Source organism: Patiria miniata, unplaced genomic scaffold, assembly GCF_015706575.1.
Source record: "Patiria miniata isolate m_02_andy unplaced genomic scaffold, ASM1570657v1 HiC_scaffold_7, whole genome shotgun sequence".
Classification (NCBI taxonomy): Eukaryota; Metazoa; Echinodermata; class Asteroidea; order Valvatida; family Asterinidae; genus Patiria; species Patiria miniata.
Window position 1 is genome coordinate 44,883,511 of NW_024037074.1, and position 21,479 is coordinate 44,904,989.

Sequence of the window (21,479 nt, forward strand, 5' to 3'; positions counted from 1 at the left end):
ACCCCTTAATTATACTGCAGACCCAAGGTTTCGTCAGTTGCATTACTGCTTCAACCCTGTGCTGGTATTAGCCCTCCGCGCTGCTGGATGGACTCCTCAGCTTATTAATCTCGTCAGCCCCTGGCTGCTTAATAACTCGTCAGCTCTGCTATCTGCTAACTCCGCTGAATTAACTGGTCATCTACTGGATAAGTCGCTGGTATTAGCCCTCCGCGCTGCTGGATGGACTCCTCAGCTTATTAATCTCGTCAGCCCCTGGCTGCTTAATAAACCGTCAGCTCTGCTATCTGCTAGCTCCGCTGAATTAACTGGTCATCTACTAGATAAGTCGCTGAAACTTCCCAGGAGTCAGCTCCGATAAACTAACCCGGAGTCGGCCCAAGATTTCCCTAATCCATATAGCCTACTCGGATTGGGTACTCCGCCGATGTGGCCGGAGTAAACTGAGTCGCCGTCGGCCGGCACTATGCCTAGCCTAGGACCTGTATATAAACAGTGGCTTGTTAGACGACGACTGCCTTTTAACAACTAATAAATATAATTTACATATTTCCTAGAACTCTCTGTTTGGAATAAACAATGATGCCCTATACGACAAAGCAATCTAAATTAGATTTCCGTACCGGAGTCAAACTCAACAATCAAGAATAATCACTGGAGTAAATTGAGTCATCAGGATTAATCACCGGAGTAAATTGAGTCATCAATTATAAATGTATAAAGCCGGATCTTGTTTAAATAAATGCACACTAGACCTTCTAAAACATCTTGTCAATTATTATTCAACTCCAAGGCAATGCGCCAATAATTATATACAGCAATTTAAAATAGATAGTGTTACCGGAGTCGATTACGTAACCGAGCCGGAGCCGGAGTAAACTGAGTACTAAAAGCATTTCCTGACATAAATAATTCAGAAGAACTAATAAAATCCGTCCAATTATAAAATAAGCAATTACGTGTGGATCTATACTTGAGGTTTCTTAAATATGCATCTTTGACAATCATGAGAATTTCACAACACTTGAGAGAGTCTGAGTTTAGATTTATAAATAACGGAGGCACTAACCTGTATATAAGCAGTGGCTTGTTAGACGACGACTGGCCAGCCTAGTAACACACTTTAACTTTTATATGGCCCGCGCTACGCACAGTAAGTCTCGTACAAAAGACGTCAAAACTTGACCTAGTTTTACATAAGTTACAATTTCCATAATTTCCTACAAAAGATATCAAATAATTGTTTGAAACATATCAAATAAATTCAGTTATTTTACAGCCAAAAGCACATTCTCTTAGGGGAATTCTACATAACTAATTTGGCAAGAGTTTGGACGAGGCTATACAAAACAATAACAAAGTACATGTACATCGCTGAATTATACACACACTGGGCGCGCGGCTCGTAATGCAATGTAAATACAAGTAAGTTATCTGTATGGGCAAAAGAATCAACATTTATCTCTTACTAAAGAAACTAGCGATTTCTGATAAAGAGATAATTAAGTGAATTATACAAAAACCTGAGTAAATAAAAACAACACCAAGTAGGGGGGCCGACCGCTACACACCAAACAGGTGTACAATTAAACGCGTCTTGCTTTTCAGACTATACAGGGTGAGTCAAACAAAAACCCCGAAACCCAAATGTTGGGATCATTGTTTTAGTAAAGTTCTGCATGTAGCACTTTCAAAATCTAGGATATGAAAGCCGATTTCATAAGCTTTCTTTTAAGAATCATTCAAATCACTTGTGTACTTTTCAAGTTACAGAATTTTAAACACAACCACCGCGTCTTGCTTTTTAGACTATGCAGGGTGAGTCAAAAAACCCAAAACGAAACCCAAATATTGGGACCATTGTTTTAGTGAAGTTCTGCATGTAACACTTTCAAAATCTACTAGGATATGAAAGCCCGGATCACAAAAAAAGTTCAGTGTCCTTTCAGCAAAACGAAAACAAATCACATAGGGATGTGTGTGAATTGGTTTCGTTATACTGAAAGAACGCACACTTTTTTGTGATCCGTGGACAGAACTTTAAAACGATGGTTGTGTTTAGAATTCCGTGACTTGAAAAGTACATGAGTGATTCATTTGAATGATTCTTGTACTAAAAGAAAGTTTATGAATTGGGTTTTCATGTTTCTAGATTTTGAAAGTGCTACATGCAGAACTTCAAATAAAACAATAGACCCGACATTTGGGTTTCGGGTGTTTGTTTTTTTACTGACCCTGTACATGTACATGGATACTTGTATAGTCTAAAGGAGTATTCTTTCAGTAAAGATTAAAGATTCAAGCCACGAACGTATATTTGCGGAAAGGAAATTTAGATTGTCCAGTAATAACTTTAAATAGTCCGACCATGGTCCGACGTAAGGGTATGGTTAAACCTCCACCACCTCCACTCCCGCCCCTCTCATACCCCCTCCATCTGCCCTTGAAGAACCTCGCGCGTCAATGGATTCTTCAATTTCTGTGTAATCCTCCGTATCTGCGTTTAAGTCGAATTAAGTAGGCATATAAGAACTGGCCTTGTCTTTTCTCCTTCATTTTGAGGAAGAGATTGGAGTCCATTACTGGCGCTCACATGACCGACTTAAGTGGTATTACAGCCATCTAAGATGAAAGCTGATACTCAAACGTGCGTGATACATTGAAGATTTACCTCTCTAGTTGCTGTTGTTTTGAAAACGAAATGCGAAGGTTTAAATTGAGCTAGGTTGTTTGTTCTGGCCTGGTTTTGAGAATTATTCCTTTATCTGACATTCCAATCGAGTATAGCCATTCAGTTTTACGGAAATACTATCCTTTTTGCCTGCATGTTTGTACCGTAGTCCTGCCATGCAATTATGTCTGCGTGTGTACATATCAATCAATAGGGCCATTGTGCACTTCGTTTTACGCCGGGTGCTTCAGTAGGGTGCCTTCTTGCATCAAAGAGCAAGGATGCTACTTAGTTTAGCTAGTCTATAACAAAGAAAATACGGCTTCTTACAATTCATCTTCCTTCTTTACGTCTTTTCAAAATATTTGAAAAGATTAGTTTGCCTTGACATTACTTAAACACAAAACCTGAAACGACAAATATATAAAGAGATATAATATAGAAAAAAAGTTATAGCCTGTTCAGACGGACCAAAGATAATTAGTAGACATTTCTTATTGTCAAAAGTGGCATATTATTATGCCTGAAATCATCTCGCAATGTTTTACCCATTCATTTAAATTTGTTTGGACTTCAGTGATTTTCTGACTATCTGTGCCAATATGACATATGTTTGCCACATCATCAGGATAAATACTTACACTTTCTATTTCCTTTGAAAAGAAGCAAAACTTCCCGACCGATAGTTTGTTGCGTTATGTTGATTCATATAGACCCAGAGTTTTCGAGGAAGATACCTGGTGGTTTAGTTGTGATATAGTCTACATCAGGGTCATTCAGCCACTATATCGTTACTAATGTTTCAAGGGTCAAAGTTGCAAACGGTGATAAACTTTTTTGTAGACTTTTCTATGTCACACTCGGTTGAGTTGAGAGATGTAATGTAATTTGCTTTCTTTGTGAAACTAATACGGTTCGTTAGTAAAAAGTCATACTCGCGCGCGCACCACTGAATTCTAGCGCCCTTTGGATGAAAACGTAAGTTGTGCTAACTTCGTTCCAATGCTACCGGTATTTAATGGGCAGTGGACGTGGTTTAAACTGAAGAAGTGACGTCACATTAACGAACCAGGGACCATAGGGACCAGTTGATTTTAAATGAAAATAACTCTGTATTAAGACTCGGTTGAGTGGAAGCTACACTTGAGTGAAAAGGCGATCTCTTCGATTGCACAAATTCACTGTAATCGTCTAGTGACTAGTTTCAGATGGAGTGAATTTTCATTCGAATAATTCACTCGTTAAGAGGGTGCGTAAAACACGCTATGATTTGTTCCCTTACACGTCATATGCTTCGTTTTAGACAGCATCGGTAGGCGTTTTTTGTAGCCCAATCATGGTATCTTTATCCATTGTGCCGCATTGCACGTATGTTGACCACTAAAAAGCCGTTGAACGCCTCATAAACGGAAATATATCTTCCATCTGAGCCGTACTTCCTACACAGACCATTATTATGTATTTGTAACATTTTGCCGGATGTGTTCTGGTCAAGGCCTCATGGGTCCCCAAATCGAGGGGAAAATCCCACATTCGTTTTCCACCCACGTAGCAATTCAGCGTCTCGTTAATATCAACACAGAACCTTTGAAAGTTCACACTTGCGGTCAGGAAATCAGGGGTGTGAAATCTCAGCTTTAAAGCTGATTTCAGCTTTTTTTGTTTTGGATTTCAGCTTTTTTCCCTCACTTGCTGTGTACAAAAGTATAGGAGATTTCCAAAGTTCAGCTGTTTTACACCTTTTCCAGCTGATTTCAGCTATTTTTATCAGTGGTCACTCACACCCCTGGAAATGCTATAGAAGTGCCCAACTAAGACCAACGATTTTAACTTTGGGGGATTTCTGATTTCATCACTGCAGAAAAAGTGAAGTAGGCCTATAACTACACGCTCTTGAGAACAGAACAAAACACAGATGAATTTCGTAAGAGCTACTTTTCAACAGAAAATGTAATTGTCTCTTAAAAAAATGAGTGTTATACATTGTACATCAGTGAATGGCATACAGCATTTTTTTTTACATAAACTGTGTAATTATTAACCAATAATGTATGGATATACACTCACATTGATATCCCATACCTCTTCCCCAAACCACAACCTCCGCATCCATGCGATGTCAAAAAATATCTGTCAATTAAATAATTATCCGATTAATAATTGAGGAACGATATGCAGATAACGAAGCAGTGATATGTTCTTTAAACCTTTAAATGGATGAGTTTCGAACTAATTCACTGATAAGTATACGATTTTGTATGATATGAAGTGTACCGTCACAAAATGAGTCATTACATACCGGTAATAATTTACATGATTAACATAACAATGTCTCATGTCTTTTCAACACGAGATGAGCTGTTATAGCTCGTCTTCAGTTTGTTTTAAATATCGATTAGAACTTTCAACCCTGGACCTTGCCGTTGTTCGTCAGAAAGTCGGGGACAACTGCTTCAATACGAAATCGAAATCAAAATCGAAACCAATGATTAACACCTGCTGCAGTATTCATCATGCAATAACTGATGAACTTAGTGTAGAACAGTACATTACAAGGGTAGGTAGTTGTGAACTTTCGTGAACAGTTTCACACGACTTAGTATTTTTTTTACTTTATACTCACTCATCTGTAGATTGTTATTTTGTCAAAGTTGAACAAGTAAATTGACTGGAACGGGGTTTGAACGTGCCGTTGCGGTGCTCTACCAACTGAGCTATCCAGCCCTATGTTGGCGGTTCCCCATTTAATCACTGTCTTTGTTCAAAAGGCACTAGTCAGAAGCCATAAACCCATATATGCCATGTAGCCAGGTATCACGTCCAAAGTCATAATTCTAGCAACATTAACAATGCTGTGAACCTGGAAAATAGCAACTGGCGATCACTCAAAGAGGATACGGCTTTTTACTACAAATGTATTATATCTTTCGTAATATTACAATATTAGTACACAGACTATGCTTCCGCAAATATTGACGCTACTCAAATATTGGCGCTCAACGCTGCACGCACTTCACGCAAGCGGCTAATTCAAACACAATAATCGTCCCTTCCCTGACAAGTACTTTTACCCCTGGATGAGGAGAAGCAAAAGTTGAAAGACGAAGTGTCTCATACAAAACAAAAGTTGGACTAAAACCTGAAATCTGCGGGACTACCTATAAGATCGTAAGTTCGATGCACCGGACCAGGAGGCAGTGTTGTAGTCGAGTCCATCACAAGTCCTCCACTCTCAAGTCAAGTCACAAGCTAACCCAATGAAATTGTGGGGGGAAAACAGGCCTTCGTTGTTCATATAGTTTTATGCTGAAAAAAAAAGAAGCCAAGCCAAAAAACAGCAGAAGCAGAGCAGATTTGTGATTGGACTGATGAAATGACTTGCGACCAGACTTGTGACAGCCTCGACTATACAACACTGCCAGGAGACCACAGCACTCCTAACGCTATCTCTCACTTTCAAGACTTTTTGTTGATTTCAGAGAGGACCAGCCTATTGTCCTCTTTGTACCTCACTCATCACTGACTCACTGTCACTTGTGACCCAGGCAGTGCTGTCGTACAGGACTACCCCGTAACGCCAATGAACGGGCTAAATCCAGCCCATTGTGTACATCAGCAGATGTATTAAGAGAAGCTTCAGGTGAATAGCCTGAATCAACTGAATATTATTATTGGGGATCTGACGCCAGCTCTATTTGCCCCCCTCCCTCATATTTTATCAGTGCTGTGCAAACGTATAGGTAACCGAACACAACGTACTTATGTCATCGGGCAAGTCTAGAAACGTAAACACATACTCAATAATAAAATATGAGCTTGCTATATTTTGCTGCAAAAAAATGTGTCCCTAAATGTCTCCTGTCCAATTATAATATCACACTGTTCTCACGAACCATCTCTCTTACATCAAAAGTCACTGTGACACGGTACATCTGCAAACATACTTCAACGATATATACAGTGTCTCCAATCGCATCCAAAATGCCTTTGTTGTCAATAAACACGAAAGAGCTGATTAAACAGACCTATCGGGTATAGGATTACATGAAGTGATCACAGGTGCATTACGGTAAAAAATGTATGTTACATTAATTTGGACAATTTTGTTCAGTTTGGATGGCTGGGTTGACCGGTAACAGAGTCATTTTGAGAGGAAACACAATAAGGGTATCATACCTGACTATACGTGTATACCTTATTGTGGTTTTACAGACGACTTCTTGCAACTACATTCTAATATGAAACAAATAATTGATATCAACATTCCTGATCCTCTTCAGGAATAGCAATTCAGTCAATACTTGATATCACTATTCCCGTTGATCGGCACCTCAATCAAAGTATTGAGTAAAAAGTTATTAAAGTATAAGACTAGCCAACGTGGCGCATAAAACAAAACATTTCTAACCCCCCTGGATGAGATGCCAGTCCATTGCAGGTTACTCCGCTGCTAATACATGTAACCATTTATACCCCTGGGTCGAGGGAGGCAAGTGGGAGTAAAGTGCCTTGCCCGCAAGGACACACACCATTATTACCAGCGACAGGAGGATTCGAACCCCTGACCCTCTGAGTGACAAAGCCAATCAACGAGGTCACACTTTTCCCCAATTCAATCAAAGTGTACTCCATTTAGACCGTTTTACGGCAAGCCATCAGCGCCTTCAGTGCGTCAGACGGCTCTTCGATTTGAGAATACCTGCACTGCAGCATACGGCGCATCACCTTCTTGAACTGAGGGTGCTTGGACGCGTATATGATCGGGTTGACGCAGCTGTTGCAGGTGAAGACCACGCCCAGGAACAGCAGGTAGCGGTCGGTGTTGGGGATGAAGAGTGCCACGCAATACGGAGTGATGCAGACGAAGAAAGCGCAGACGGCCATGAAGAGATTCTTGGTGATCTCGAGCTGCTGGCGGTAGATGCGGTTATGTTGAGCTGTCTTCAAGACGGTGGCGTTGTCAGACACCACAAAGCTGGAGCTGCCATTGCTTGAGCTGGCGTTGGTGGTGTCGCTGATGGCACTTCGCATGGATCTCTGGGTCTGAAAGTGACGCCGGACGTGCAGGAAGATCATAATGTAGCTGCTGACGATGATGATGAAGGGGATGGGGTAGGAGAGAAAGGTCTGGATCCTCTCGAAGGTCTTGGCTCTGGGATGAGTGTCCAGGTCGCTGCAGGTGTGATGCGCCTCGTCGTATCCGAACCCGCCGACACCAAACAGAGGTGGGATGACCATGGTCGCAATGGCAACCAACCACAGGACGGCCACGTTGATGGCAAGATTGCGCCTGGTGTAGAGGCTACGATACAGCGTCATGGGGCGCTTGATGAGGATCAGCCTATTCAGAGCGATGGAGGCCAGGTTGAAGAGACTAGCCGAGGAGCTGACGAAGAGCAGCATGCCGGCTAGGTAGCAAGGAGCCTCGGTAGACAAGGGCCAAGTGTTTCCTGGACTGAGTAAGCCGACGGCGCTCATGGGTATCGCCAGGCCGGTTAGCAGGTCGGCCACGCTGAGACTGATCACGAAAACATTAGTAGAAGTCCGGAGCTTCTTGCTGAACACTACGGCAAGGATGACCAAAGTATTACCGATGATGTTGATCAGGGCAATCAGGAGCCAACACACGGCAACAACTACTCTCTCCTCATAGGTCTGCAGAGACTTACTCACAGGGCCAGCGGTGCTCACACCCATGATCGTATTGTTCTCCACTCCGGAAATAGTTGTTGTGTTGATGGAGAAATCGGTCGCAGAATAACTCTCGACGGACACGGCTGTTTCGGTATCGTTTGAGAAAACCATCGTTGCATCGCTGGTGCCCATTTCGATCTTGGCCGTTGGGATATCTACGAACCTGTAAAATGGAAAGGTTGAGGAAAGGGAAAAAGTGGGTGCATAAGAAATGTACTGGCATTTCATGTTGTGTAAGACCAAATTCTAGCCATGCACACCCTACTCTAACCATGGCCAAGGTCTTGCACGTCACTCGAGTAAACCCACCCCCCCCCCAATAGCGTACCAAGATTGTGATGTCACTCAAATGACCTCATAAGGGTACTCCCTCCTCAGACTGACCATTACGTCAGCCCACATTTGAGAGGACCTAATATCATATTTACTATGTTATCTTTATATGACATCATGTACTCCCCAATGTTGCCTCTCATCTGAAAGAGTATAAACTAATGTCCCCATTTTCCTCAAAACTACAAACTCTTCTACTTTACTCATGCAGACACCATAATGGCCGAAATTAACTGCTTAAACCACTATGTGCACTGAATATGTGATTTAACCACAGCTGTGGTTAAACTTTTTCTCCTGTAAAACCATTGTCAAAATGAGTTTAGGAAATTGATATGTTCTCAACGTCCAAATAAACTTAACAAAAATCCATTAAATTATTCAATTTTCATCTTGATTTTAACACCACGGCAGTACCGCACACAGATTGTACGTTACATTACCATACGCGGTCAGTATTTTTAGTAAATGTATTAAGTTTTGATAACACTTTCCTATCTCTTGTCTTGCCCCGCTTTCCTTGTTTACAGGGGGATTGAGACAAGACAAACGTAACCTAACCTGATTTGTTTGGCGGTTTACGCGTTTGAAAGCAGTCAAAAGGCGTTCGCCGCACAACGATAACATTCCTCCACAAACATTTAATTAAAAACAACTTGCAGAGGCGTCAGAAGCCAATTTAAAGTGGGGCGGCTGAGCAGTTTGGTTAGATATCAAATTGTTGTTAATAAAAGTGGAGCAGCGGCGATGCTTAAATGGCGCGGTTTTTGGTACGTCCGATCAAAGATATTGGTATTAAACTGGTAGCTGATTCTTGACGTGTGTTGCGCCTGCGTGCTAATATTAAAGCGTGAACATCCGTATACACTTTGATGCAGTAGGCATTCTTATGATTTTTTTAAGTCCATCAACCGCTGGCTAGCGTGAATTCTATTTCGGTGTAGTCGAGTTATCGTCAACCATATTTTAAAGGGAAAATACAACATTTGCAAACATCAAAAAATACAACTACCAAATCATTTTGAAATACCTTGCTGGACTGTTAGTGAATGACAGTGTAAAGCATCCTGTAAAATCATGGCACCTGGTTTACTGTCATTTTCAAGAAAAGTGGTATTTTTGTATCAATTTCCAACGCTGATCGGCCGATCAGCGTTGGAAAAAAACTGGCTTTTTTTCAAATACTGGCCCCAATTGACCATCGCACTTGTTTGCAATCGATTACAAACCTATAAACGGGTACGAGCCAGCTAGACTGGTTCCCTGACCTTACAATTCCCCAATGTATGTAAACTGCTCTGTTTCTTCTTATATGGAGTCAGGGAACCAGACTACAGGAAAATGATCGTTTTTCTTGGTTTTTATAGCATTTTCGAACCCAAAACCTCAAAAAAGTCAGTGTAACTATATTTGCTATATATTTCCAACCCCCCAATTCCATCCATTTCTGAAAATTACAGCAAAAGCAAATGATGTATATTCCCTTTAACTTGATCGCAGCGCAGTTGCTCTTTGCATCGAATTTCACTTCTGTGATGAATCATTATTCGCACTTTTAGCACAACATCGCGACGATCGAAATCATGATACGAAAGATCATTACAAATTAATTTCTGTACTTTTCAAAAGGGCAAAACTGCTCACGTGAAAATTAAGGGAACTTTTCAATAAGAAGTCAAGATCGATTCACAGAGGCAGTGAAACAGTCGGCAGCATCGCAATCAATTATTCCTGAACATACAACATTGGCGTCACAGTACGTAGGCTACTGAGGTGTGTACTCGGCTAATGCAAACGACATCCTCTAGTCGCGATATGACGACCAGACAACGAGGTCCGACGACCGGCATTTCGTTCGCGTTGCTCGTCGTCGATTTATAGTGGTATTTCCGAGAGTTCGCTCCGGCGTTTTTTTTCTCGGTTACTTAATTGCTGAAATTGAGCAAGGAACCTGTAATGTCGATTTTCCCCTCAGTGACAAACCGGTAAGATATTCATAGCTTTGTGTGTCGTATATAGTTCATCCGTGAAGGTTTCGAATGAGACTTTTGTCACGGTTAAAGAGTTTTCTTGCTCACATGAAATTACGACAACCGATTCCGTTGTATGGGGAAGATGTAACGTGATTAAACCATGGTGATACGGCAACGAATTGTGATCAGACTTATAACACAGAAAAGCCGTAGGAAAACATAGCAGCGGGCCTAGAGAAAAAAAAACTCGTCGTTATTCGTCAGTCACCACAACATATCAATCGGACCGACCTATTTGGATATCTGACTACACTTAATTAAAAAAAACCTTCTGTCTTCTACATGCAGTATTATGTAAAAGAAAAACTCGTAAAATTACAATGTATTATTTCCCTTATACTTGTTACGGTTTTACGGCTTTCTTTACCATTTTTTCTTTCAATGTTAGAGCAAAACGGTAGAAGTCGCACAAAAAAAGAAAGAAATTCACTGTAATTTTACGAGATCTATAGTCTCTTTGAGTTATATACATGACACAAGCGCCTATACAAAATACGTGTGTGCAGTTTGTATCTATATACATAATTATAAAAGAAACTCAATATTTATGGTTTCTCGTAGTATTAGGAATTGACTTGCACCGTGATGGCAATTAGGCTAACTGGCATTTTGTGGCAGGTATGCGACAAACAAGTACTGCCAGTTTGGAGGACGACCTTGCAATTAAACAAAATTAGTAGTAGTACCATTTCATGGCGATGCTTCACTGTTAATGCTGATGAGCGATTTGTGCAAACAAAAAGTATCAATTTCAAGGGTAGGACTATGCATGCTAACGTTCGATCGCAAGATTTCAAAATATCATTTTGAAGTAAAAAAGAAAAGAAAAGAAAGAAGAGGGCCTCCAAAAAGGAAGGGGGCGGGGACACTTAAAATGTTTTTGTTTATTTGGCCTGAAGTGTGGTTACAAGTAAATCACAAGTCCTTTCTAGCAAAATTGTATCGACAAAGTAACGTTAGACTGCTTTTAAGTTTTATCACAGTTCATTTGAATACTACATGTAGTGGCTTCCTCCATAACTGGATGACTTGTGGTGGACCTCTCGTGATGGACTTCAAACTGGCAGAAACATAAAATATTTACTGAATCTTGAATGGAAATTCAAATGTACTTACCAAGTATATGAGAACAACTGTTACTTTATTTTCAGCACAGCACACACAGCTTTTGAGGGGAAAAATACTGCCACTTGTGTCTTCTTCACTTGCACTGTGTGCGATCGGATGTCTCCACAGCGTCTGTGCTGAATGATGAGACACTGTTAAATCATGCCGGCTTTATACGAGCTGACGTGTCTGCAGTAACCGCAACATGCGGAACAAGTACGGAGATAGATTTGTGTGCGCTAGATTGGGCGACTGGTTTCTCAATCTCCTGCGGCTTTAACCGTTCATCCAGATCATGGACACTGAGGTTGGGCGGTAAATTGGGCTCTCAAAAGCGCACAACTTCTTCGTTTTGCTGGTCCCAGACCGAGGGGGCTAGGCCATATAACCGGACTTACTAGACTGGTTGTGGATTTGTGAAAAGAGCCGGGCACTGTTATCATATAGGATAACCCCGTAACGGCAATGAATGGACTTTACCCGGTTCGGGTGCATGAACAGACTTTTAGAGGCTAACAGCCATTCTGAATCAATTCAATATAATTCTGTGCACTCTGTGGCCAACCTTAATTTGCAAGGCTTGCCTTCTCTTGTTTTTTTTCTTCCACCATAGTCGTGACAAGTGAAGAGAAGACAAGGATGGTTTACATCATTCTTGGACCTGACGTGCCCAAGAAATTTGTGGCTAAAAGCAAATATAGGGGACCTATATTTTTATTGAGATATTTTACCGTGTATAAGATATTCTTTGGATTCAAGTACAGAAAAAAAATCAAGCAATAACCGGGTCAGTTCAGATACGAATTGATAAACGATTGTCTAGCCTTCGAAATGGTGCATTTTATTATTTTTTTTCCTACGACGAACCCGCGACATAAAGACTCCTAGTCTGTCAAGCAAACTTCAACGAACAGAGACGAGGTCCAATGAGACATAACAAACCAAACACTCGGACCATAGCCATAGGTCGCAGACTGACCACACGATCAACGGACCCATTGTACTTAGAATTATGTAAAACAACATTATGAACCAAACCACATGGCCTGGAGCTTGATCCTGAGATTTCACAGCTACATACATGTACAAACATAATTATGGCCTCCATCGTCTCGCCCACACCTGCACCGGTGTACGTGTACACGTACGAGTCGGCTGTAGATTTTCGATTTTCTACCGATTGAAAAGTGCAATTCTTTAAACATTTAAAATTGTCCATGCTTTTCCAGACAACTGAGGGCGCTGTTGATGTGATGTCATTTCGGGGAGACACTGTTCACTTTAGGGATTATCTGTTTAAATCGTGAACCCAAAATTTGCTCATTGAAAACCCTTATGAGAAAGGTTTGCTCATTGGCTTTCTGCCATGTTTTGAAACAACAATGACTCACCAAAGAAAATAAAATTAAGACGTGAACATTTCCAAAATTCTAGCAACTTTTCGTGCTGACATAGCTGTAGCATCGATGTTTCCGCCCATCACCGTCACTGTTGTGCTCATGAATATGGTAATTAACATACTTCAAAATGGCGAAACGAAAATTTAAAATGAGGTTAAATGGGACACAAATCTGCATTTTCAAGGATAGCATTAAAAAATACATTGCATGGGCCCTTTATTGAATTGAGCGACCGGACAAAAGGATGTTACTTTCACAGCTTCTCACTTCATGGAAACTGAAACTTGATTTTTGATTTCTTTCTAGATTCTGAAGGACAGCCGTGCAATTCGCCTCCAAATACCTGACCATTTCCGCATCCTTAATGGTTGGCCGAGAAGTGGTCCGTTTGGACTTTCATTCACACCGGAAAGAGAGTGAGTCATGTTTCACAATATTCCAAATTGTATTACTATAAAGCAAATGAAAATTGCAGTATTTAAACCTTTTTATGGTATTATATATAATCAATATCTCACATCATCATCCAAACTTCTCATGAAAACCTTCTTTGGTAAAATAATGAATAAACAACAGTAAAAATGGGGAAGGCTTAAAAACTCTGGGTAGTGTCTCAGTGAACATATGTCCGTTACATGCATATTTCCCAAGAATATCAACGTTATGCTTAGAAAACTACAACATTCTAACTACATCGTGTGAACATTCCGGTCGGTGCTACAAATTATGAAATTTGAATTTCAGTTTTCAGTTTTGGTACAGGGTTTGCTTCAAAATATGATTCCAGTCTATATCAACATTGTTCCGAAAGTATATGCGAGTTATCCACATATTATCCTCCTGTACAACGATTGTATAATCCACGGTATTCCAACTCTGTTAAACGAAAAATACAGTATTTAACATAGTTTAAACCTAGTACAATATTTATTCGGAGTATTATCTTACACTCTAAAAAGTCTTTGGTCGCCTGATTTAATCCGGAATCTGGTTCTATTTGGTTTGATACTTTTCAGGATCAAAAGTAACACTCCTCTGGGTCAAAAAATGACAATAGCTGGGTCAAAATGACACTAGCTGAGTCAACTGACAATAGTTGTGTCAACATCACACTAGCTGGGTCAAAATGCCTAGCTGGGTCAAAATGACACTAGCTGGGTCAAAATGACAATAGCTGGTTCAAAATGACACTAGCTGGGTCAAGTGAGACTAGCTGGGTCAAAATGTCTAGCTGGGTCAAATGACACTAGCTGGGTCAAAATAACAATAGCTGGGTCGAAATAACTCTTTTGCCAAGGTCAAAATGACACATTAAGCATTGGTCGACATAAATGACAGTGCACTCGGGTTACTCTCTGCAACAATTCATCAGTGCCTTTAAGGTGTCCGATGGTTCCTCGATCTGAGAGTACTGACATCTCAACATGCAACGCATCACCTTCTTGAACTGTGGGTGTTTGGCTCCGTAGATGAATGGGTTGACACAGCTATTGCAGAAGAACACCGCGGCCAAAAAGAGCAGGTAACGATCGTTGTTGGGCAGGAAGAGTGCGATGCTGTACGGAGCGACGCAGAAGAAGAAGGCGCAGAAGGCTATGAAAAGATTCTTGGTGATCTCGACCTGCTGGCGGTTGATGCGGTCCTGGTGAGAGGTCCTCAGGGCGGTCGCGTTATCAGACACCACGAAGATGAAGTTGCCAGAGCTAGTGGTTGGGGCCTCGTCACTGATACCTCGCAAGACTCTCTGGGCCTGAAAGTGACGCCGGACGTGCATGTAGATCATGATGTAGCTGCTGACGATGATGATGAAGGGTATGGGAAAGGAGAGGACGGTTTGGATCTTCTCGAAGATCTTTGCCTTAGGATGGGTGTCTAGGTCGCTGCAGGCGTGATGCTGCTCGTCGTAACCGAAGCCTCCGATGCCCAACAAGGGCGGCACTACCATGACAGCGATAGCGGCAATCCACACCACAGCAATATTGACAGCAATAGTTAGTCTAGTGTAGAGGCTACGATAGAGAGTGGGGCGCTTGATGAGGATCAGTCTGTTCAGAGCGATGGAGGCCAGGTTGAAGAGACTGGCAGTCGAGTTGACGTAGAGCACGACACCGGCCATGGAGCACAGCACCGATGGCCAGCTCTCGCCGGGGTTGAGGAGAGCTACCACCGTCATGCTAACCGCTAGTCCCGCCAGCAGATCAGCCGCGCTCAGACTCACGACGAAGGCGTTGGTAGAAGTCCGGAGCTTCTTGCTGAACACCACGGCAAGGATCACCAGGCTGTTACCGACGATATTGCTGATGGCGATCAAAAGAATAAACGCAGCCACCACGACCCTTTCTGCGTAGGTCTGCAGCGAGTGACTCGGGTCTTGTGTATCGAGTACGGTGGTGTAGTTTCCAGACCAAAAAAGCGTCATATCCTGATGTGCGGAGGTTGAGTTGATAATCATGTTGTAAATATTCCTCAGACACACCCGATCAAGACTGATGAAGTATTTTTATTCAGAAATGTTGTGGAATGAAAGTATAAGGCTACAGATATCCATTAAGATGGCGAAACCGTCATCGGCAAAAATGAAAACACAATTCAAAGGGCTATATAATAATGCTTTACCAAACTGACTTTTTGCTGGTCATACTCTGCGAATTCACCTTTGCTGTTTGCATTTTGTATATTTTGTTATCGCAGTCAATTGAAACTCGCTCGGCCGCGACCAGGTTTGCAGCATACACAATGCGGCATACTTGCATATGGTAGAAAGTGGGGAATTTCCCGTTTTTTAATCACACAAACTCTTTGCACTTTTATTTCTGAGAATTTTTGATGAAGCTGGACCAGCATTTTACTTCATATTTTGTGTATAGAATATCTCATTTTTCTTCAAACTAGCCATTGATGGTCATCAGTTAACCCCGTGAAATTGAACAAAAAAGTGAAAAGGGGTCAATCAAGCTTAAATTTGATATCCGTCTTTAGCATCTTTGAGAGTTGTATTATTCCCAGTGTTCGATGTAATTACTGAGGTTAAATAGCCTAAACAAATACAGACTATAATGTGGAGATCCTTTGCCATCTGACATCATTTCACTTCTAGATTATCAGTAAGCGGCACGTTCTTGATTTTTGCAGAGACCAGGAAAGTATATACCAGGGGAGAAAGGGGGGGGGGGAGGGGGAGGGATATCTGCATATCATTTTCTTTTGCATATAATACAGGGGAGTCAAAAAGAAAGTGACTCTGATTAATTATTGTTTTTTTTAAAGCAATCAATTTAATACACCAATGAAGAATGTCTTAAAAGAGCTTGTTCTTCAGCTCATCTGAAAAAAAAATGAATTACTGAAATTGATCCACGCTGTCAGAAGTTATGTTTTACTAAAAGAACCTATTTTTACAGCTGTCCTTCGAATGCCATACCTGCATTCAAAAACAAATGAGATTTTAATCAGATGAGTCAGCAAGACTGAACCTTATTTTTACTGTCAGGTTTTGTGTTTTGAATATGAGAAACAAGTCAACTCATTGTTCCCCTGAAATAGTGATGGCGATCGTTGTCAGGTTTCTTTTGCAGGTTTTCGTTCACGGAGGTGGGAAAGCGTCAATGTTTCATTGTATTTTTATTGGTTTTCATCAGCTCGTAGAACGGTAAACAATCAGTAGTGGACAGCTCGATTTTATGTTCTGTTCATTAAAATAGACATAACTTAGGAATAGAATATGCAACATACGTGAACATTTCACAGTATAGTCAATAATATGTTCTTTAATATGTTATTTTTATGAAAATGCATGGAGCAAGCTACATATGTTTTAGAATATTTATTTTCCAATGTAGTCATTTTGTTTCACTCACGCTGTACATTAACTTGACAATTTAAGAAAGGAAACTAAGTGATATTACATGTATTGAATCAAATCGAACTTCAATGCAAATTGCATGGTATTAAAAAGACTATAATTATACCGCTAAGTTGACCAGTGTCCCACCACCAACCGACATACTAATCGAATATCCGCATGCGGGATGTTCGTAAAAACAGAAAAGTACCAGCAAAAAAAAAACCGCAAAAAAAACCCCCCACCTGCGTACTTTAAATAATATTTCTTTGCATTGTAATACATTAAATCTACGATTAAAAAGGAAATTAAATGAGCTTATTTAAACAATCAAATTTTAGTGCAAAGGTTCTATCGCCTATATGCCGTCTGGCACACTGCGCTTCACTTAATGGCATATGTATAGGATCTTTTGCTTTTCATGCATTTTGTTTGGTTTCCAATAATAACACCACTCAAATCCAAAGAAGAATGTTCAAAACCTAACATGTTGAAGTTTCATCTCAGTGGAAATAAACACTTTTCGAGAAAACAATGGAAAACCATGCACGAGTTTGGACCACTAAACACGATTTCGTCAATTATAATTTCCAAAAATTCAGTCAATGGACTGGTCGTTGAAAATCACCGACATGATGATTTGTTCTAAATGACAGCAAGCCAGACGGACAAAATCACGGCGTGTTATCCAGTACTTTCTTTAATCCAAGTAAGCTTCTGATAATAATTCGGTACTTTACTTTAGAGATAAATACAAATGATCCTATAGGCTAATGCCTTTCATAGAATATCGGTTTAATGGTTTGTTGTTCCGAGTTTGTAAGACAACACCATGGTACTTTTATATCAGAAGTTAAGCGCGGATCGAGAGGGGGGGGGGGGGTCAACCCCCCCTCAGCTCTGTCAATTTTTTTTTTTCATACAAATTCCTAAAAAATAAGTCGAACCCCCCCCCCCCCCTCTGGTGATGATTATACTGGTATAATGTCTGCCTGTTTAAAATACGGTGCACCATTCTGTAATCTAGTGTTAAAAATCTTCGAATTTGAACAGCGCCCCCTATTGAAATATGGTGCACTTTTAGTAGGAGAATCCGGTATATATAATTGTCTACGAGCAGGATTTGTGTTGGTATAGCCTTGGTGCGAGCTGTATTACGATTAACAATAATATTATTGTAGAATTGTGTTACATCCCGTATTAAGGCTAGGTTACATAACTAAAGGCTCAGGACTTCTTTCATTTGCCCATTTTTACATAATGATGTAAACAATGTAAAGTGTTTAAATAGAAGCTAGACGCTAGACGCTAAACACAACAGGACCCAGAAATGCAAGGCCTGCGTGCTTTTTTAAGAAACAACACACAGAGGCGGAATGTTTACACTATGATTAAAAATTGCATCATTCGACATATCTGCTCGACCTGGAACCCTTAGAATTTATAAAATTAAAGTTAAAACAAAGGAACTTTGATGTATCGTTAGGCTATACGTACGCGCAGAGAGCAAACCCTGAATGACAGTTAAGCTCCTGTTCACGGTTTTCGATGTTTTTGACTGAAATCAAGAAGCCAGTATGAAAAGATGATGTACAGTGTTCACTTATCGTATAATACACACGTAAACATACTGCAGTTGGATCCAGACTATTCACCTTTTAAATATGTCACATTTCCTCAGTGATTCATTAAAAACAAATGAGAATATGATATCAATTATTATGTTAAAACTGCACTCATGCTCTAAGTTGAATAAAAGATACTAAATATGATTTTTGTGTTACATTCTGTTTTCTCTCATATACGAAAATTTACAAATTGGCGCTGTATAATATTCAAAGACCAACCATTCCGTACTGCGCATGGATTTATTATAATAAGAGTTCAAAACTGACCACTGTTTCCATAGAGCCGGGCTGGCTTCATCCATTAGACTGCTGTTTCTTGCAAGCCATGAGAGCTTTCAGCGTGTCCGACGGCTCTTCTATCTGCGAGTACTGGCATCGCAGCAAACGGCGCATCACGTTCTTCAACTGCGGGTGCTTGGCTCCGTAGATGATTGGATTGACCCAGCTGTTGCAGAGGAAGAGTACCGCGCTGAAGAGACGGAAACGGTCGTTGGTCGTGACGACCATGGTGACGCAATACGGGGACACGCAGACGAGAAACGCGCAGAATGCCGTGAAGAGATTGACGGTGATCTGAAGCTGCTGGCGGCTGATCCGGTGCCGGCGGGCGTCCGCCGCCTTAGCAGCTGTTGGATCCAGCGTGTGGTCTTTGGCTTTCTCGCTGGACGAGGCCGCGGTTGCGTCCACATCTGCCGTGTTCTCTTGGCTTCGCGCCTTTTGGGTTTTGAAATGATGACGCACGTGGACGAAGATGATGACGTAACAGGTCAAGATTACCATTAGAGGGACGACGTAGAAGGTGATGGTTTGAATCAGGTCAAAGGTCATCCCACCAGGAAGATTTTGGAGATCACTGCAGGTGCGGTGTTCCCTGTCCAAACCAAAACCTCCAACGCCTGCCAAGGGCGGGATCAGGATACCAAAGATGGCAACTGCCCAAACGGTAGCCACCATAACGGCGATGTTACGATTGGTGTACAACCAGAGATACGTGGTCATTGGTCGCTTGATGAGCACGGCTCTGTTCAGGGCGATGCAGGCGAGATTGAGCAGACTGGAACCGGAGCTGATGAAGAGAAATAGGCCGCCGACGAAGCACGGGGCTTCAGTGTCGAAGGGCCAGGTGTCACCGGGGCTCAGCAGAGCCACCACGCTCATGGGTAACGACAGGCCGGCTATGAAGTCAGCCACGCTGAGGCTGACCACGAAGACGTTGGTAGAAGTCCGGAGCTTCTTGCTGAACACCACGGCAAGGATGACCACGCTGTTCCCAACGACATCAAAGATGGAAATGAGAATGAAGAAGACGGCCACCACTACTCTCTCAGGGTAGGTGTACAAGGAGATCATCGTCTCTGGTGTTGTGCTGTTCAAGACGTCGGTAGCCGAGGGGATAGGTAGATCCATTCTGACAATCGTTTATGATATTACTAGTTTGCCAAGAAATCTTTGGTAAACCTTCAGAAAAACTTGCAGTTATTACACACAAAAAAGCAGACTATTTGTTTTCACGCCAGCTCTTGGAAAGTTCATGAGGAACTGAGAAATCTGCAACTCGCTCAATCCGTAATCCTGCAGAGGTGCTGTTCGCTTTGCGATGTGATCTGGTATAATGGGGGAAAACATGTGTTAGTACAATGACACTCTGGGCAAAAATATGCGGAAGGACGGAAGGACAAACCAAGGCATTGTCGTCCATCGGTAAATCTTCCTGGAAGAGTAATCGTTTATTGTACTTTATCAGGCCTTACGTCACTTTTCGAAACTAAGGTGTGATGAAGCACTTATATCTATATATGAGCAAATGGAAGATTTTAACTGGTAAGTTCCAGTCAGGACATCTAGATTCCCCGTCCTCATAAAGACCGGAATGGAGCTCGAAAAGAGGCACAATGACTCTTTGGCATTGGTACTCACAAATTGTTTATCTTCTCTTGACAGATACCACTATTTGGAGGACAGGTAACCGATGTTCTAGGCCTGCCAAAAAGGTACAACTCACCATGCATTCCTACGCCATTTTCACCGTTTAGAAAGAAGTCAAGGTTGAAAAATACACAGCAGTTAGCCGATCAATATGGGATTATCGGAGTGAAGCTGTTATTCCAGGTATTCAACGCGGATGTTGGGTGAATAATTGACGGCAATGCATCCGGGTTGTTCTTGACTATTGAAAATCGTTTTTCTCGTTGTACCGGTAGGTAGTTGGTAGACTATATAGTGTTGCACGCAAATGGCAAAGTTCGAATATGGACTGAGCCTATTTCGTTATATACACCCTTGTTGTGAGCATGCGCAAAATACCCCAGGAATATATTTGCTATGAAGCCAGTATAACGAGCGACAGTGTTTGCAAATTAGTTGAGATAGAATTGTTGAAATAGGCATACAGAGAATCTTACCCTGGTTTGCCTCATTTCAACCTCGGCGTCAATGGTAGAACACGGAACGACAACTTGATTTTTAATTGGCTAACGCTTGAAAGGCACATGACGAGGATCATTTTGCATTTATCCCCAAAGTAACCTATCAAATTATTACCAAAAAAGCTTACTTGGATTAAAGATCGTATTCATGGTACTAAACACCCCGTGAAATTATTCCGTCTGGTTTGCCGTCATTAAGAAGAAATCAAAAAATGTAGGTGATTTTTAACGATCAGTAATGACTGAATGAAAAGAGTGCTGTAGACGAAATCGTGTCTCCGAGTCGTGATCAAACGGTTGTACGTGTTTTTTTAACTGGTTTTTTTTTCTCGAAAGGTGTAATATA

General features: G+C 41.3%; 3 protein-coding genes across 4 annotated transcripts; all 3 read right to left on the minus strand.

Moving 5' to 3' along the window:
* Positions 1-7,086: 7,086 nt before the first annotated feature.
* Positions 7,087-12,065, minus strand: LOC119745405 (melatonin receptor type 1B-A-like). The gene is made up of 2 exons (XM_038221729.1): positions 11,848-12,065; positions 7,087-8,528 (listed from the first exon to the last, which is right to left on the minus strand). Exon 2 carries the CDS (start codon positions 8,495-8,497, stop codon positions 7,304-7,306), a length of 1,194 nt encoding a protein of 397 aa, XP_038077657.1. The 5' UTR covers positions 8,498-8,528; positions 11,848-12,065; the 3' UTR covers positions 7,087-7,303.
* Positions 12,066-12,902: 837 nt separating this feature from the next.
* Positions 12,903-15,690, minus strand: LOC119745408 (melatonin receptor type 1B-A-like). The gene has a single exon (XM_038221733.1). The coding sequence runs from the start codon at positions 15,688-15,690 to the stop codon at positions 14,587-14,589; it is 1,104 nt and encodes a 367-aa protein (XP_038077661.1). The 3' UTR covers positions 12,903-14,586.
* Positions 15,691-18,458: 2,768 nt separating this feature from the next.
* Positions 18,459-21,420, minus strand: LOC119745407 (melatonin receptor type 1B-B-like). 2 transcript variants are annotated; one of them, XM_038221732.1, is made up of 2 exons: positions 20,710-21,420; positions 18,459-20,311 (listed from the first exon to the last, which is right to left on the minus strand). In XM_038221732.1, exon 2 carries the CDS (start codon positions 20,112-20,114, stop codon positions 19,002-19,004), a length of 1,113 nt encoding a protein of 370 aa, XP_038077660.1. In that variant the 5' UTR covers positions 20,115-20,311; positions 20,710-21,420; the 3' UTR covers positions 18,459-19,001. The 2 variants fall into 2 exon arrangements, with proteins under 2 accessions (XP_038077660.1, XP_038077659.1); XM_038221731.1 differs by having other exon boundaries at positions 20,625-21,420.
* Positions 21,421-21,479: the final 59 nt, after the last annotated feature.

Bases quoted from the DNA above. Each gene is read 5' to 3' on its own strand.
- LOC119745405 (XM_038221729.1), bottom strand. From the start codon at position 8,497: ATGGGCACCAGCGATGCAACGATGGTTTTCTCAAACGATACCGAAACA.
- LOC119745408 (XM_038221733.1), bottom strand. From the start codon at position 15,690: ATGATTATCAACTCAACCTCCGCACATCAGGATATGACGCTTTTTTGG.
- LOC119745407 (XM_038221732.1), bottom strand. From the start codon at position 20,114: ATGGATCTACCTATCCCCTCGGCTACCGACGTCTTGAACAGCACAACA.